Consider the following 13429-nt stretch of genomic DNA (forward strand, 5'->3'; position numbering starts at 1 on the left):
TGGAAATGCCCAGAAAAATGGGCAGCAAACCAAAGACATGGTCCCCAGTGACCAGGCTGGGGATGACATAACAGGAGATGAGTCACTCTAACCAATTAGGACAAGAAAAAAGTCACAGATTTAAGTTCTAAGCACACTGCACGTTTGTACCTTTAAGACACCCTCTGGCACCAAAACCCAGAAGAGGTAAGAGGCCCCAGAGTGTCTAGGATCCCAACCCTCCGTGAAGTAGGCCCCTGTCCCAACTTCCAACCCAGAGCAATCTGCTCTTGGAGAGGGCCTAGAGGAAAACATCATCTCTCAGCTTGAAGACCCCAGGACACTGAAGAGCAGCTAAGTGCAGCCAAACCAAGCAGGGCCATGTAGGCCTGGAATCCAGCCCTCAGGCCCACAGATGGTCAGCCAGCCAGGGGAGCAGACGCAGGACAAACTGCACACGGTGCTGCAGAAAGCATGGGGAGGCTCAAGGCGAGCCCTGGAGCAAAGAAATCAGAGGCCACTGCCATTGTGTCAAGCCTCCACAGGGTTCCAGGATAGGCTCTGCCTACCCAAGGGGCAAGGGGCCTCCAGCAGCCCTGGACCCCCGGACAGTCTCTCACCCAGAGCTTGGAGGTCACAGGCTGAAATAGTCTGCAGCCAGGCGCCCGTAGATGTCTGTGGTCCAGAGCACGTGTGCACGGCCTGAGGCCAGTAGCAACTGGTGCAACTCGGCCTCCACACGGGCAAACTTCTCCTCATTGATGGAGGCTTCCAGGAGGACAGAGGCAGGCGGTGGCCAGGGCAGGCCCTCATAGCAGTCCACAGGGAAAGGGTGCACCACTGTGCGCAGCTCAGCCTGCACCACTGAGTCCCGCAGTAGCTCCCTGAGCCCTGCCACAGACAGCGGGTTGCCATAGAGGCCGAGGTAGCGGAGGCTGGCACAACGAGTCAGCACAGGGAGTGTGGCCAGCAGCTGGGTATCGGCAAGCTGGCACTCGGTCAGCTCGAGGTGCAACAGTGTGGCTGCTGCTGCCTGCAACAGACCCTGGAAGGGCTCCAGCTGGCTCCCAGACAGGTCGTTGCCACTCAGGTCCAACTTCTTGAGGTGGACAGCATGGGAGCTCCGTGCCAGAAAACGCAGGTCCTCAGGCAGCAGGGCACAGAAGGCTAGCTCCAGGCTCTCCAGGGGGCTCTGCAGGGTGCTGGGGTGGGGGGGAACACAAGGGGTCACAAATAGGCAGAGCCAGGGGAGGGTCTGCTGGAGGGGAAGGGAGAGGCAGGGCCATAGCAGAGTCCACTCACCTGAGCAGCTGGTCCAGCCGCCCTGAGAGGAGAGAGGAGCCCATGCTGAGCTCCCGCAGACAGGTGAAGCGGCCCATCTGGGCCAGAAAGTAGCGGAAGTTATCCTCACCGTCCACGGAGGGCTGTCGAGAGTCCCCATGCACATAGTGCAGCCGCAGGCTGGCCAGGTGCTGGAAGCGGGCCACGTGTGGGATGATGACGGACAGGCCGCGCAGGCCCAAGTTGTTGAAGCGCAAGTCCACGCGGCGCAGGCAGCCTGCATCCAGAAGCTGCAGCAGGGCCACTGTATTGCGCATGGGCAGGTCCTCAGCCCGCAGGTCCCGACAGCAGAGCCGCAGCGGGCTGCCTACACTGCTGCGGAGTGCCTCCCGCAAGAATGCATAGGAAGCCCGGTTCACCCGCAGGTCCACACGCACCTCCACAGGAACAGGGGCCTGGCCAGGCTCTGCAGTCCTGCCCTGCTGCTGTTCGATGCACGTGCGGGCCACAGCTGCCGTGCAATCCCACATGCTCATGGTGCCAGGGTCCTGCTCCACGCCGTCATCCAGGAGGCCCGTCATATCCAGCACCCGCAGCGCATGCTTCCTGGGAGCATGGGTGGGCTGAGGCAGGAGACAAGGGGACAGAGCCCACACCCACTCCCAACCACCTTGGAACAGAAGCAACATGCCTATTTCTGCACTGAGCTCTTGTACCAGCCTGGAACCTCTTGGGGAGACCCACTCTGCATCCCCCCACCAGGCCTGAAGGTCCCTCCAGTGAGCCCATACCTGCAGAGGGGCTGCGTGCCAGGCTCAGTCTCCGGGGTGTGGAGCCGTGCAGTCAGGCCCAGGATCACGGCTTGCATGCTCTCTGTGCTGGGCCGCTCCTGCAGCAGGGCACGGCTGCAGTGGGCACACTCCTGCAGCAGCTGCTGGAAGCTGAGCAGCGGGAAAGGCCAAGTGTGCACCAGCTCACGCAGAACTACCGTCTTCTTGTCCATGAAGGCCACTTTGAACAGCAAGGGGAAGAGCTCTCGCGGCAGCAGGGGCAGGGCCTGGCAGGCAGCTGACTGGCACTGGAGCACCTGCCGTGTGCTCAGGAACACAAGGGTGTGCATGGCGCTAGGCCAGGCAGGAGATCACCTGCAGGGAAGTGCCCTTCAGTGGGGAGGACAGACTCCAGCCCCACCCCCTCCATGCTGGTAGTGGGAAAGCTCAGCCTGGTGCGTGGCACAGAGCAAAGAACCATGGCTTTGACGAGCAAGTGCTAGATACTTCGCAATAGGCTGAAAAAAGGAGAAGGGAGAACAAGGCCACCCCCATCCCGGCCCCCGAGAAGCAGAGGGGCCTCTCTAGGGAGACAAAGCCACCAAGCAGCATATAAACAGCATGGCACCAGAGATGACCAGCCTGTGTAGGTGTGCTTTTGATGGCTGCTGCTCTGCAGGGCACATCATCTGTTTTTCAGACCTTCCAAATCACAAAGCCACTTATCAAGAGATCCTCCCCTTCTTAAACATAGGAAAAAGCCAACCCCCACCCGCCACCCTCCCACCCCTGGCCAAGCACTAGAGGGATGAGATAATCCCTGGGGCTGGAAGGTGCATCACAGCACCCTCTCTCAGCCGCCTCACAAGCTCCTGCAGGCTGCCCTTGGATTCTGCACAGCACAGCAAAGAGGAGTTGAAACTATAGATACAGTTTAATAAACAGCAGGACAAGTAGAACGGACCAGAACCCAGTGAACTCTGAGTCTGAAGAGCTAGAGTAACCCAAGCCCTCAACATAACTATCTTCCAGGAGCACTATCAGACATGGAGACCCCTGAAGATTTATAGAAAGAAAGAACACCTCACCCATTGGTGTCCTTACCATCTGTGTAAATGTCTCTCTTCCCTGGAGAACTATATTAAGAGGACAAGTATCAAACCCATGGGATTCAAAGACCCCAAACTAGGGGCCTCTGCTGAGATAGGTAGAGGCGGCTGCCAATGGTATATCCAAGCTGACAAGGAGCACAGAAGAGATGCCTGAGGCCACAAGGTGCCTGCATGGCAGCTCTGCTGCTGATTTACTGCGTGCCAGGCACCTCATCCTCAAAACTGCCTTCGGGCCACTTCCCTGAAAGTTAGGAAACTAAGACCTAGGCCTTGCCAGACAAAGGTCCCGGGTAACGAACTTGGGAAGGGTGGCAGACTGGCCCCAGAGCCCCAGCTCTTGCGGACCTCATACACAAGTCCTTAAGGCGCTGGTTCCTGAGAAGCCCAGGACGTCAACCCTCGGTCTCGCTCTGCCTGAGGATAAATCTCGCGAGGACGATTCATACCTCGCTGTGAGAGGACAGACCAACCGATCACCTGTCACGAGAGAAAATGAAAGCAGCCAGTGTGGTCACTATGGGAGGAGTCTCGGCGTGGTGGCCACCGCCCCCTCCCACCGGCCCACGGCTCCAGCGTTTCCCTGAAGACGCCCCCGCACGGCTCCTCCGGGCCTTCAGCGGCGGGAGACCGTCAATTCGACGCCCTCCGTCTCTCCGGCGAGGCCTGCCTCTCGAAGACGGAGCGTCGTTCCCCAGGACCCGAGGCCGCTCAGCCCGGCACCCTACTCGGGTCTTCCCCTTCCCTCAGCTGCCCCGCCCGGGCTTCCGCCCCCGCCCCCGCCCCCGGTGCGACGCCGCCCCGAGTGACCGCACCCTCCTTGTGCGGCCAGGCAGAGAAAGAGCCGCAAGCCGCCGTGCTCGGTCCCCAGCAGGCAGCCCGCGCTCAACCGGACCCAAGCCACCGCCACCGCCGCCGGCCCCGCCTAGCCGTACGTTGCGCTCCGCCTGCGCCGTCGCGCGCCGCGATGACGTAAACGCACCTCATTGGTTGCCGCAGCGGGGCCCCGTGGATTGGCTGCCCCAGCCCAGGGGCCCCCCGCGGTGTTACGCCTCCAAAGCTGCCGAGCGTCCCCATTGGCTGGCGGCCGGCATCGCCCTCTAGGCGGGAGATTCGCGGGGCGCCAAGCTTCCGGTGACCATGGAGCAGCTGCGGGACGTGCGGGAGAGGCTGCAGGACGTGCGGGAGCGGCTGCAGGCGTGGGAGCGCGCGTTTCGGCTGCAGAGCGGGCGGCGGCCGGGCAAGGTGCGGGCTGCCCGTGGGCGGGGAGCTGAGGGCGCGGCATCCGCCTGACGCGTTCCCTTTACAGGAAGACGTGGAAGCGGCGCCCGAGGAGACCCGCGGTGAGCCCGCGGGCGCGGGGCGGAGGGAGTGGCCAAGGCCGTGGGCCGGGGGCGGGAGGCCTCCACGCCCCCTCCCGGGGGAATCCTGAGTCCTCAACTCCGATCCCCCGACCCCGCTCTCAGCTCTGTACCGAGAGTACCGCTCCCTGAAGAAAGCTCTGGGCCAGGCCGGCGGCGTCGAGCCTCACGGCTCGGGGCAGTCGCTTCCCGCGGCGGCCGAGCAGGTACCTGGGCTCGACATCCCAACCTCTGGGTCAACAGCCTGTATGCCGGAGCCGGGAGGAGTCGTGACCCAACCTCCGTGGGGCACAGAGCTCGGTGGGAGCGGGGGGAGGGGGAAGTGTGAGAGGGTGCAGGAAGGACAGCCCCTCCTCGGGTTTCTAGGGGGTGGAGACATCTCTGTTCCCCCTCACACACCAGCTTCTCCGTGGTTTAGGTCTCTCCACTGTCTCCTGCAGATGTTGGAGCCCAGTTGCTGGGGGCACCACTTGAATCGGGCTGCGACCCAGAGTCCCCATCCTCCCTCAAGGTGGAGCCCTCAGGAGTCTGCGCAGGATTATGGAAAAAGGCTTAAGGCCAACCTAAAGGGCAGTCTGCAGGTGAGGGGTGAGGGCCCGGCAGTCAGTGCATCCATCCTGGGTCCAGAGCTGCAGGTGGCCCTAGGCAGAATTACCAGATACCCATCCTTGTCAAGTCTCTCACGGGTAGTCACATGCTCACCTGTGCACACACATCCAGTACAGCTCCACAGAGGAGCTCCAGGTCAGCCTCCACCCTCAGCTTCCTTTACGTCCCAACCTTTTGCTTCTTACCTTACTTAGCTGTTACAGGTGGGCCTCCAGCACGTATGAGTCTGTAGCACCCCAAGGGCCTGAGTTCCTGCTTTCTTGTCTCCCTCGCAGGCTAGGTCAACCCTGGGCGGGATACCCCGGCTTGCACAAAGATCCTCCTCCAAGATCCCTTCACCGGAGCCACCAGGCACAGCAGCTGCCCTCATCTCTCCAGAAAATGTCAATGAAGTGCTCCCTCAGCCTCCCAGGCCCCAGCTGAGGCCAGGCCGGCTCCAGCAGCTGAGGGCATCCCTGAGCCTGCGACTGGGCTCCCTTGACCCTGATTGGCTGCAGCGGTGTCACAACAGGACCCCAGATTTTCTGGAGGTTCCCAGGACCTGCCAGCCTGGCCTGGGTGCAGAGGATTCACAGCTTCTGACTCCAGCTGTTGCGTCTGTCCTTAGCCCCAGCGCTGGTCCTGAGGTGCCTTTGCAGGGCCCAGAGGCTCCAGCCCTACCAGCAGCTGGTGTCAGTGCAGGGAAGTGTCAGCCTGTTGACCGTCAAGGCAAGAAGCGGAGACAGAGTGGGGAGCTGGAGGGAAGGCTTGCACAGACCCAGCAGGGCCCCGACCAAGCAGGAGCCCTGCCTGAGGGAGCTGGGGCTGCAGTGCCTGCAGAAGACTGTCCAGATCAGCCTGTGAAGGCACAGCCCCCAGGCAGGACCCCAGCCTCCAGGTATCACTGCTCTAACCTCTCAGCAGGGCTGCCCTCAGTTGAGCCAGTGTGGGGAGGGCTGTGGGCACTGCCGACCTGTGCGTTTCTTCCAGATCTGCCATCCAGTACAGGGGGAACTATGTGCGGCTCAACATGAAGCAGCGACGCTATGTGCGGGGCTGGGCCCTGCGGGGCAGGCTCCTTCGCAAGCAGGTGAGGAGGTGGTACCGGGTGCTCCCCCCACCTGTCCTACTGCTTGCCCTGTGACCCTTCTTTGTGTCCCCAACCAGGCATGGAAGCAGAAGTGGCAGAAAAAAGGAGAGTGTTTTGGGGGTGGTCAGCCCAGAGCCCCAGCCCAGGATTCTTGCTTCCAGCGTGGGCAGCTCAGCCAATGGGCGTCCCGATGCCCTCAGCCCGGTGAGGCCTCTGACCTGGACGCCAGCCTGCTTACAGGGGTGTCGTGCTCTTTGGGGAGGCAATTCTGGCTCAAGCAAAGGCCCTACTAACTCCCTGCTTCTGGTCCAGAACCTCTCCTGGCCCCTCAGAAGGATGTCAAGGTTGCGGATGGTGCACAGACCCAGCCCACGTCACAGGAAGCGACCCTGAGGACAGGTGCGGCCTGCTGCCAAGGCTCTGGTGAGTGACGAGTTGGAGGAGAGGCTGTAGCAAGTTGCTTTCTTGGTACTGTGACGCCATACCCGCCCAAGGCTCCTATACTGTTCATCTGTTCTCAGCAGGTGAAGAAGACGCTGAGCCTGGGGCACCTGAGCTGCTGGTGCCCACGGGGCAGTCTGTGTCCAGAATGCCCTGTCCACCTCTTTCCGTGCCTCCACTCTACCCACCGGGGCCCTCGGGTCAGGTGGCAGGTCAGCAGATGCCCAACAGCCCAGGCCTGGACGGAAGGGTTAAGACAAGTCGGCACCAAGCTGACTGACACCTGTGTCCACAGACACACCGGCTGAGGTGTTTCAGGCCCTGGAGCAACTGGGGCACCATGCCTTCTACCCTGGGCAGGAGCGTGTGGTCATGCGGGTCCTGTCTGGTGAGTTGGCGGGCAGGAGTGTGGCGGGGCTGGGGCCAGGCTGCAGGACGGCTATCTTGACTCTGGATCACACCAGGCATGTCCACCCTGCTGGTGCTGCCCACGGGGGCTGGCAAGTCCCTGTGCTACCAGCTCCCAGCGCTGCTCTACTTCCAGCGAAGCCCCTGCCTCACCCTGGTCATCTCTCCTCTCACGTCACTCATGGATGACCAGGTAGGTGGATAGGGCCCACGGACACATGACAAAAGCAAGGACTGGTAACCGTGGCTCTGCCGACTCACTTGGGCTGCTGTTTCTTGCCCCACCCCCACCCCAGAGCTACAAGTTATCAGGCCCTTTCCACCCTGTCCACAGTCGGCAGTGGCCCAAAGGCACAGGGACACGGCTGCTTAGACCTAGTCCCACCCACCAGGGGAGCAGCTTGGTAGGAGCAGCCCCACTGGGACCCATCCCCAGTGCGCCTCAGTCAAGGTCCACGGTTGGCTCTGGCCTCTCCTCCCCAAAGGGCCTGGAGGGGAGTCACCAGTAGTTGTCAGGTGAAACCACGCTGGAAGGCCTTTGGGAAAGGGCCAGGGCCGTGGAACAGGCTGTGCTCCTGTACCTGCAGCTCTCTGGCCTGCCCCCCGGCTTGAAGGGAGCCTGCATTCACTCAGGGATGACCAAGAAGCAGAGGGACTCTGCCCTGCAGAAGGTGAGGGGGCCTCCCAGGGCCAGACGGGTGGAACAGCGGGTGGAGCTGGGTGCCGCTGCTGACCAGCGGGCCTCCTCAGGCTCGTGCGGCCCGCGTGCAGGTGCTGATGCTGTCCCCAGAGGCGCTGGTTGGGGCCGGGGCCGGCACCCTCCTCTCTCAGCTGCCGCCGGTCGCCTTTGCCTGCCTCGATGAGGCCCACTGCATCTCTCAGTGGTCCCACAACTTCCGGCCCTGTTACTTGCGTGTCTGTCAGGTGAGCCTGGGCGGGTGGGGCAGTGTGCAGAGGGGCGGGGAGGGGACGGCTGGCTCACCGCCCCCCTCACAGACGCTGCGGGACCAGATGGGCGTCCACTGCTTCCTGGGCCTTACAGCCACGGCCACACGCAGCACTGCCCTCGATGTGGCCTGGCACCTGGGCGTGACCGAGGAGTCTGTGCTCAGAGGGCCAGCTACCATTCCTGACAACCTGCACCTCTCCGTGTCCTCGGACAGGGACCCGGACCAGGTAAGCGTACGTGCGTGGGCCTGGCAGCGGCCTCGCCTCCCAGGTCTCTGCAGTGACCGTCGTCCCCACAGGCGCTGGTGACACTGCTGCAGAGTGACCGTTTCCGGGCTCAGGGCTCCATCATCATCTATTGCCACAGGCGAGAGGACACAGAGCGTGTCGCCGCCCTGCTGCGCACCTGCCTGCGCGATGCCCAGCATCCGGGGCCCCACGGTGAGGTGGAGGCAGGCCTGCGCCCACAGACGCACCCCAGGCACGCACCCCACCTGACTGCCCTGTGTCTTCTCTGCAGGCCGAGCGCTGGAGGCCGTGGCCGAGGCCTACCATGCTGGCCTGTGCAGCCGAGAGCGGCGGCGGGTGCAGCAGGCCTTCATGGAGGGCCGGCTGCGCATGGTGGTGGCCACGGTGGCCTTCGGGATGGGGCTGGACCGGCCAGACGTGCGGGCTGTGTTGCACCTGGGGCTGCCCCCCAGCTTTGAGACCTACGTGCAGGCAGTGGGCCGCGCAGGGCGTGACGGGCAGCCGGCACACTGCCACCTCTTCCTCCAGCCCCAGGTGGGTGCCCACCCCACCCCCCACAGTTCCCCCATCCCCGCCCAGGGCTGTGCCCCACGTTCATGCCACTCTGCCCCAGGGCCAGGACCTGCGGGAGCTATGCAGACACGTGCACGCCAACGCCGTGGATTTCTTTGCTGTGAAGAGGCTGGTACAGCGCGTGTTCCCTCCCTGTGCTTGTGCCCGGAGGCCCCCAGAGCAGGAGGGCAGCAGGAGCAAGGAAGGGCACTTGGCCGGGGCCCCTGTAGCTGCGAGTGCCCAGGATCCTGGCCAGCCCAGCATCCCACACACACCCCGGTGCCCAGGCCACGAGCGGGTGCTCCCAGTGCAGCCAACCGTTCAGGCCCTGGACATGCCAGAGGAGGGTGAGGAGCAGGGGCGTATGTGGCGGGGCTGGGGGGTCCCACAGGCCCCGAGTGAGCTCTGCTCTGCCCGCAGCCATTGAGACACTACTGTGCTACCTGGAGCTGCACCCACGGCGCTGGCTGAAGCTGCTGGCACCCACCTATGCCCGCTGCCACCTGCGCTGGCCTGGGGGCCCCACCCAGCTCCAGGCCCTGGCCCGCAGGTGAGCACACATCCCACCCGAGCTGTCGACTGGGACAGAGTACAGGGCTGCCAATCACATGCCGCTCCCCTGGCATAGGTGCCCTCCACTGGCTCTGTGCTTGGCCCAGCAGCACCCCGACACGAAGCGGGGATGCAGTTCTGTGGAGTTGGATCTGGTCGAGCTGGCGGACTCTACCGGCTGGGAGCTGGGCCCTGTGCAGCGAGCTCTCCTCCAGCTGCAGTGGGACCCAGAGCCCGGGACAGGTGCGCCCAGCCCTAGCCCCGCTTGTCACCCGCTCTCCGCCCCTTGGCCAGTCTCTGACATCCTATCTGGCAGGTGTGCCCCAGGGCACTGGGGTGCTGGTGGAGTTCAGGGAGACGGCTTTCCGCCTGCACAGCCCAGGGGACCTGACGGCCCAGGAGAGGGACCAGATCTGCGACTTTCTGCACAGCCGTGTGCAGGCCCGAGAGCGAGAGGCCCTGGTCCACCTGCACCACACCTTCCGGGCTTTTCACAGGTGCAGGCGGAGGTGGGCAGGCCGTGGGCCACCCCACCCTTCCCCTAGGCAGGCCCCTCTGACAGGCTCTCCCCTCCACAGCGTGGCCTTCCCCAGCTGTGGGCCATGCCTGGAGCAGCCCGCCTGGGAGCGCAGCAGCAGGCTCAAGGCCTTGCTCAGTCACTACTTTGAAGAAGAGTCAGAACAGCCAGGGGGCCTGGAGACAGAGGATGAGCCCGAGCTGGGACAGGACAGGGTGAGTGTCAGGGCCTAGAGGGGTGGCTGCAGAGGATGCGCCGTCTGCAGGCACACACCTGCCTCCTGCTGGCACCATGACAAGCCCATGCGCAACACTGAGCTGTGCAGAAGAGCGAGCAGTGGAAGCTGGGCTGGCCTGACTTGTCCCCCCCACAGCTCCAGGACTGGGAAGACCAGATCCGCCGGGACATCCGCCAGCTCCTGTCCTCCTGGCCAGAGCAGCGGTTCTCAGGCAGGGCTGTGGCCCGCATCTTCCACGGCATCGGTGCGGACCTGGGAGGCCTAGCCCTGAGGGAGGTGGGGGCTGGGGGCACACCTGGCCCGAAGTCCTCAGCCGCGTCTCCTCCCCCTCCAGGGAGTCCCTGCTATCCGGCCCAGGTGTTTGGGCGGGACCGGCGCTTCTGGAGGAAGTACCTGCACCTGAGCTTCCCTGCCCTCATGCACCTGGCTACGCAGGAGCTCCTGCTGTGGGGCCGTTGACCACCCTGCTGCAGAGGACCCAGTGCCCCCGTGTCCCAGACAGGGGCCTAAGCAGGGCTGCAAGGCCACAGCGTGGGGGTGTCGGGTGTAGTGGGTCCTCAGGGTAAAGATGGAGGGGGATGCAGTGATCAGGACAGTGGCCCACTACCCCGAACACAGCCCACCACCAGGAGCACGGGGGCAGAGAGGCCCCAAAGTGCAGAATAAAAGTTGCTCGAGTTGTTTTTAGGATCCTTCCTTCCATTGGGAACCCCATAGTCTGGGGATGACTGCACAGTACTTGTCCCAGAAGCACACTCCACTTTATTGATGTTCAGCCTTTCGGCTCAGGCCAGGGCGCTGGGCGCAAAGCCCAGGTACAGCATGGGGGTGGCTGAGAGAGCTAAGAAGAGAGAGAAGCAGAGGCGTGGCCCCAGGCTATCAGCCAGGGCTCCTGCCAGCGTGCCCACCAGCAGCTTCCCCAGCAGCTCCAGAGTGGCCAGGAGACTGTAGTGTGTGGCCTGCAGGGTGGACGGAGAATGTCATGTCAGGACCTGCTTGGACTCCAGGCCCACAGCCCCGGATGTTGCAGCCATGTTTCTCACCTGCAGGGCACTGGGTGCCAGCTGACTGCAGCGCATCATCATGGTGAAGGTAGTGGTTGTGACCAAGCCCCCCAGGAGGTGCTGCAGACACAGGCTCAGCAGGGCTGCCCCTGGGAGGGTGAGGGTCAGCAGGGCCCAGGACCCAGGCTCCTCCCCCCTGTGGCCCACCCCTCACCTCTCAGGACTGTGCCAGGGACAGGGTTGGCTCTGGGGCTGTTCAGCTGAAACAGCAGGGCAGTCTGGTAGCCCAGGCCCCCAAGACGGAACCAAAGCACTGACCTCAGGAGGGGCAGTGGCTGCCTGAGGGGAAGATGGAGCAGGTCAGAGGGCACAGGGAAGGAGAGGGGAGCAGGTGGGCAGGGCACGCTGAGGGGGGCTCACCAACACCTGGCCAGCAGGACCCCACCCAGGGATGAGCCGGCAATGGAGCAGAGCACAGCACCCACACCGTTCCACAGCCCCAGCTCTGCAGTGGAGATGCCACCGTCCAGCAAGAGCAGTGGGAACAGGCCGCTGGCACCCTGCTCACCTGTGGAGAGAAAGTAGGGGCGGCCTGCCCTGCTTCTCCACCTCAGCCTCAGTCATGCTCCCCCAGCCCTGCCTCTGCTGGGCCACAAACACCAGCAGACAGTCGGGGCTAGGCTTCGGCCAAATTCAGGGTCAGCACAAAGCAGCCCAGAGAGGCCTAAAGGGGTGTGGCTGGGGCTAGACCTGCAGGATAGGAAACAAGGCCCAGCCACAGTCTGGGTGGGCTCCAGCCTTCAGATCAGACACCACAGAGGGAAGGCAGTCCCGCGCCAGTTCCTGGGGACCCACCTGTGCTACTGCCTGACTTACCCAGTTTGTAGGTGAGCACGAAGCCCGCTGTCCACAGGGTCCCAGGCACGGCAAGCAAGTCCTGCTGAAGGCGCAGGCTGGGGCGGGGATGCGCTGAGGGCGCGGGTACAGGCAGCTGTCGCAAGGCGGGCGTCACCCAGGCCGCGGCCGCAGCCAGCCAGTAGGTGGCGGCCAGGAGCAGGAAGAGCAGCGTCCAGGAGAGCGCGGGCAGGAGGGCCAGCAGCCCGCCGCTGGCCAGCGCGGCCCCCAGCTTGTAAGCAACCACCTGCACGGTATTGCCGGGCCCCAGCTCGGCTGGCTCCAGGAGCCGCACGGCCAGCATGTCCAGGGCCACGTCCTGCACGGCCGCAGCCAGATTCAGCAGCAGGAGCAGCGCCGCCACTGGGACAGGCAGCGCAGCCCCGCCAGGGCCGGCAGGAGGCAGGGTTGCCAGCAGCCCGCACAGCAGGCCCAGGGCAGCCGTGCTGAGCGCCAGCCAGCCCCTTGAGGAGCCCCACTTGTCTACCAGCGGGGCCCAAACGAGCTTGAACAGCCACGGCGCGTACAGCGCCTTGGCCAGCCCCACGCGCGTCAGGGAAAGGCCGCGGGCGCGCAGCAGCACGGGCAGCAGGCCTGACTGCAGGCCGTAGGGCAGGCCCTGCACCAGGTAGAGACCAGCCAGGGGCAGCAGCTTCCCGAGCATGGCCATGGCCAGAGGGCGCGGCCCTGGGGCGGGGGCTGCGTTCAGGACCAGACTGGGGCGGGATGAGGGGACCCACTCAGCAGGGGCAGGGCGGTTCCCAGGGGGGTCCGGTCCGTCCAGTCGCGATGGGGTTAGGGGTCACACAGCGGCATGACTGGGGCTGGGTCAGGGGTGGCCAAGCTGGCATCCGCGAACACGCCTTCGGGTCCCGCGGGCTCAGGCCCCCGAGTAGCTGGACGTCTCGGCTGCGGGTTGGGTAGCCCTCGCGCGCCACAGCACAGCCCGGAAATAAGGCGGCCATAGAGGACGCGGGCGGGCTAGAGCGCCGACAGCCCACGCGCGCCCCCGGTGGCCGACTGGCTTCGAACGTCGGAAACAGGGACCCATCCAGGGCCCTCCCCGGCCGTCTAATCCGCTCCCAGACATCACTCAGCCTCCGGAAGTGCCGCAGATGTCCCACCTGGGGCCTGGTGGCTGCCGGTTCCGCTGGGTCGCCTACAGCCCCACAGAGCAGCTGTCCTCTCAAGCCTCCACTGCTGCTTCCTTGGCTCCGGTGCCCCTTAGCTCCCTGAGGTCGTGGTCTCAGCGCTCTCTGCAGGCCGGTGGCTGAAGAGGGTCGTGGGAAAGGCCTGAGCCCTGTTCATCCCAGGGACGCATCTGGCTGCTGCCCCGAAGGCCCTCGCGTTCAGTCAGGAGGCCCCTAGAGCCTGTCTAGGCTCCAGCTGGCCTCAGCGAGGAGGCAGTCCGCGCCCCGCAAGGGGAAACCCGAGCCTGAGCGCAGGGT

General features: G+C 64.3%; 3 protein-coding genes across 8 annotated transcripts; 1 reads left to right on the forward strand and 2 right to left on the reverse strand.

Annotated features, from left to right (window-relative positions):
• Positions 1-132: 132 nt before the first annotated feature.
• LRRC14 (leucine rich repeat containing 14) lies at positions 133-4106 on the reverse strand. 3 transcript variants are annotated; one of them, XM_055545471.1, is made up of 5 exons: positions 3955-4106; positions 3589-3619; positions 2052-2405; positions 1282-1866; positions 133-1181 (listed from the first exon to the last, which is right to left on the reverse strand). In XM_055545471.1, exons 3-5 carry the CDS (start codon positions 2378-2380, stop codon positions 614-616), a joined length of 1482 nt encoding a protein of 493 aa, XP_055401446.1. In that variant the 5' UTR covers positions 2381-2405; positions 3589-3619; positions 3955-4106; the 3' UTR covers positions 133-613. The 3 variants fall into 3 exon arrangements, with proteins under 3 accessions (XP_055401446.1, XP_055401444.1, XP_055401445.1); XM_055545469.1 differs by having other exon boundaries at positions 3488-3619; XM_055545470.1 differs by having other exon boundaries at positions 3135-3619.
• Positions 4107-4262: 156 nt separating this feature from the next.
• On the forward strand, positions 4263-10765 carry RECQL4 (RecQ like helicase 4). The gene is made up of 23 exons (XM_055545497.1): positions 4263-4384; positions 4449-4482; positions 4606-4706; positions 4941-5081; positions 5385-5986; positions 6079-6178; positions 6256-6382; positions 6491-6601; positions 6700-6831; positions 6915-7007; positions 7084-7220; positions 7615-7698; positions 7778-7951; positions 8024-8203; positions 8275-8416; positions 8496-8758; positions 8838-9123; positions 9197-9326; positions 9405-9571; positions 9645-9825; positions 9907-10060; positions 10219-10327; positions 10418-10765. Exons 1-23 carry the CDS (start codon positions 4280-4282, stop codon positions 10540-10542), a joined length of 3678 nt encoding a protein of 1225 aa, XP_055401472.1. The 5' UTR covers positions 4263-4279; the 3' UTR covers positions 10543-10765.
• A 103-nt stretch (positions 10766-10868) lies between these two features.
• On the reverse strand, positions 10869-12926 carry MFSD3 (major facilitator superfamily domain containing 3). Of its 4 annotated transcripts, none has more exons than XM_055545486.1 (5): positions 11964-12925; positions 11508-11655; positions 11302-11426; positions 11127-11230; positions 10869-11042 (listed from the first exon to the last, which is right to left on the reverse strand). In XM_055545486.1, exons 1-5 carry the CDS (start codon positions 12649-12651, stop codon positions 10869-10871), a joined length of 1239 nt encoding a protein of 412 aa, XP_055401461.1. In that variant the 5' UTR covers positions 12652-12925. The 4 variants fall into 4 exon arrangements, with proteins under 4 accessions (XP_055401461.1, XP_055401460.1, XP_055401463.1 ...); XM_055545485.1 differs by having other exon boundaries at positions 11127-11236; positions 11964-12921; XM_055545488.1 differs by lacking the exon at positions 11508-11655 and having other exon boundaries at positions 10903-11042; positions 11127-11236; positions 11302-11422; positions 11964-12926.
• Positions 12927-13429: the final 503 nt, after the last annotated feature.

The sequence above is a fragment of the Bubalus kerabau genome, chromosome 14, assembly GCF_029407905.1.
Source record: "Bubalus kerabau isolate K-KA32 ecotype Philippines breed swamp buffalo chromosome 14, PCC_UOA_SB_1v2, whole genome shotgun sequence".
Lineage (NCBI taxonomy): Eukaryota > Metazoa > Chordata > Mammalia > Artiodactyla > Bovidae > Bubalus > Bubalus kerabau.

Coding starts and splice junctions, on each gene's coding strand:
- LRRC14 (XM_055545471.1), bottom strand. CDS start 2,380: ATGCACACCCTTGTGTTCCTGAGCACACGGCAGGTGCTCCAGTGCCAG. Junction 1,867..2,051: donor GGCACGCAGCCCCTCTGCAG/GTATGGGCTCAC, acceptor CCATGCTCCCAG/GAAGCATGCGCTGCGGGTGC. Junction 1,182..1,281: donor CGGCTGGACCAGCTGCTCAG/GTGAGTGGACTC, acceptor CCCCCACCCCAG/CACCCTGCAGAGCCCCCTGG.
- RECQL4 (XM_055545497.1), top strand. CDS start 4,280: ATGGAGCAGCTGCGGGACGTGCGGGAGAGGCTGCAGGACGTGCGGGAG. Junction 5,987..6,078: donor GGCAGGACCCCAGCCTCCAG/GTATCACTGCTC, acceptor CGTTTCTTCCAG/ATCTGCCATCCAGTACAGGG. Junction 7,008..7,083: donor GGTCATGCGGGTCCTGTCTG/GTGAGTTGGCGG, acceptor GGATCACACCAG/GCATGTCCACCCTGCTGGTG.
- MFSD3 (XM_055545485.1), bottom strand. CDS start 12,651: ATGGCCATGCTCGGGAAGCTGCTGCCCCTGGCTGGTCTCTACCTGGTG. Junction 11,656..11,963: donor CGTGCTCACCTACAAACTGG/GTAAGTCAGGCA, acceptor TTCTCTCCACAG/GTGAGCAGGGTGCCAGCGGC. Junction 11,427..11,507: donor GTCCTGCTGGCCAGGTGTTG/GTGAGCCCCCCT, acceptor TCTTCCCCTCAG/GCAGCCACTGCCCCTCCTGA.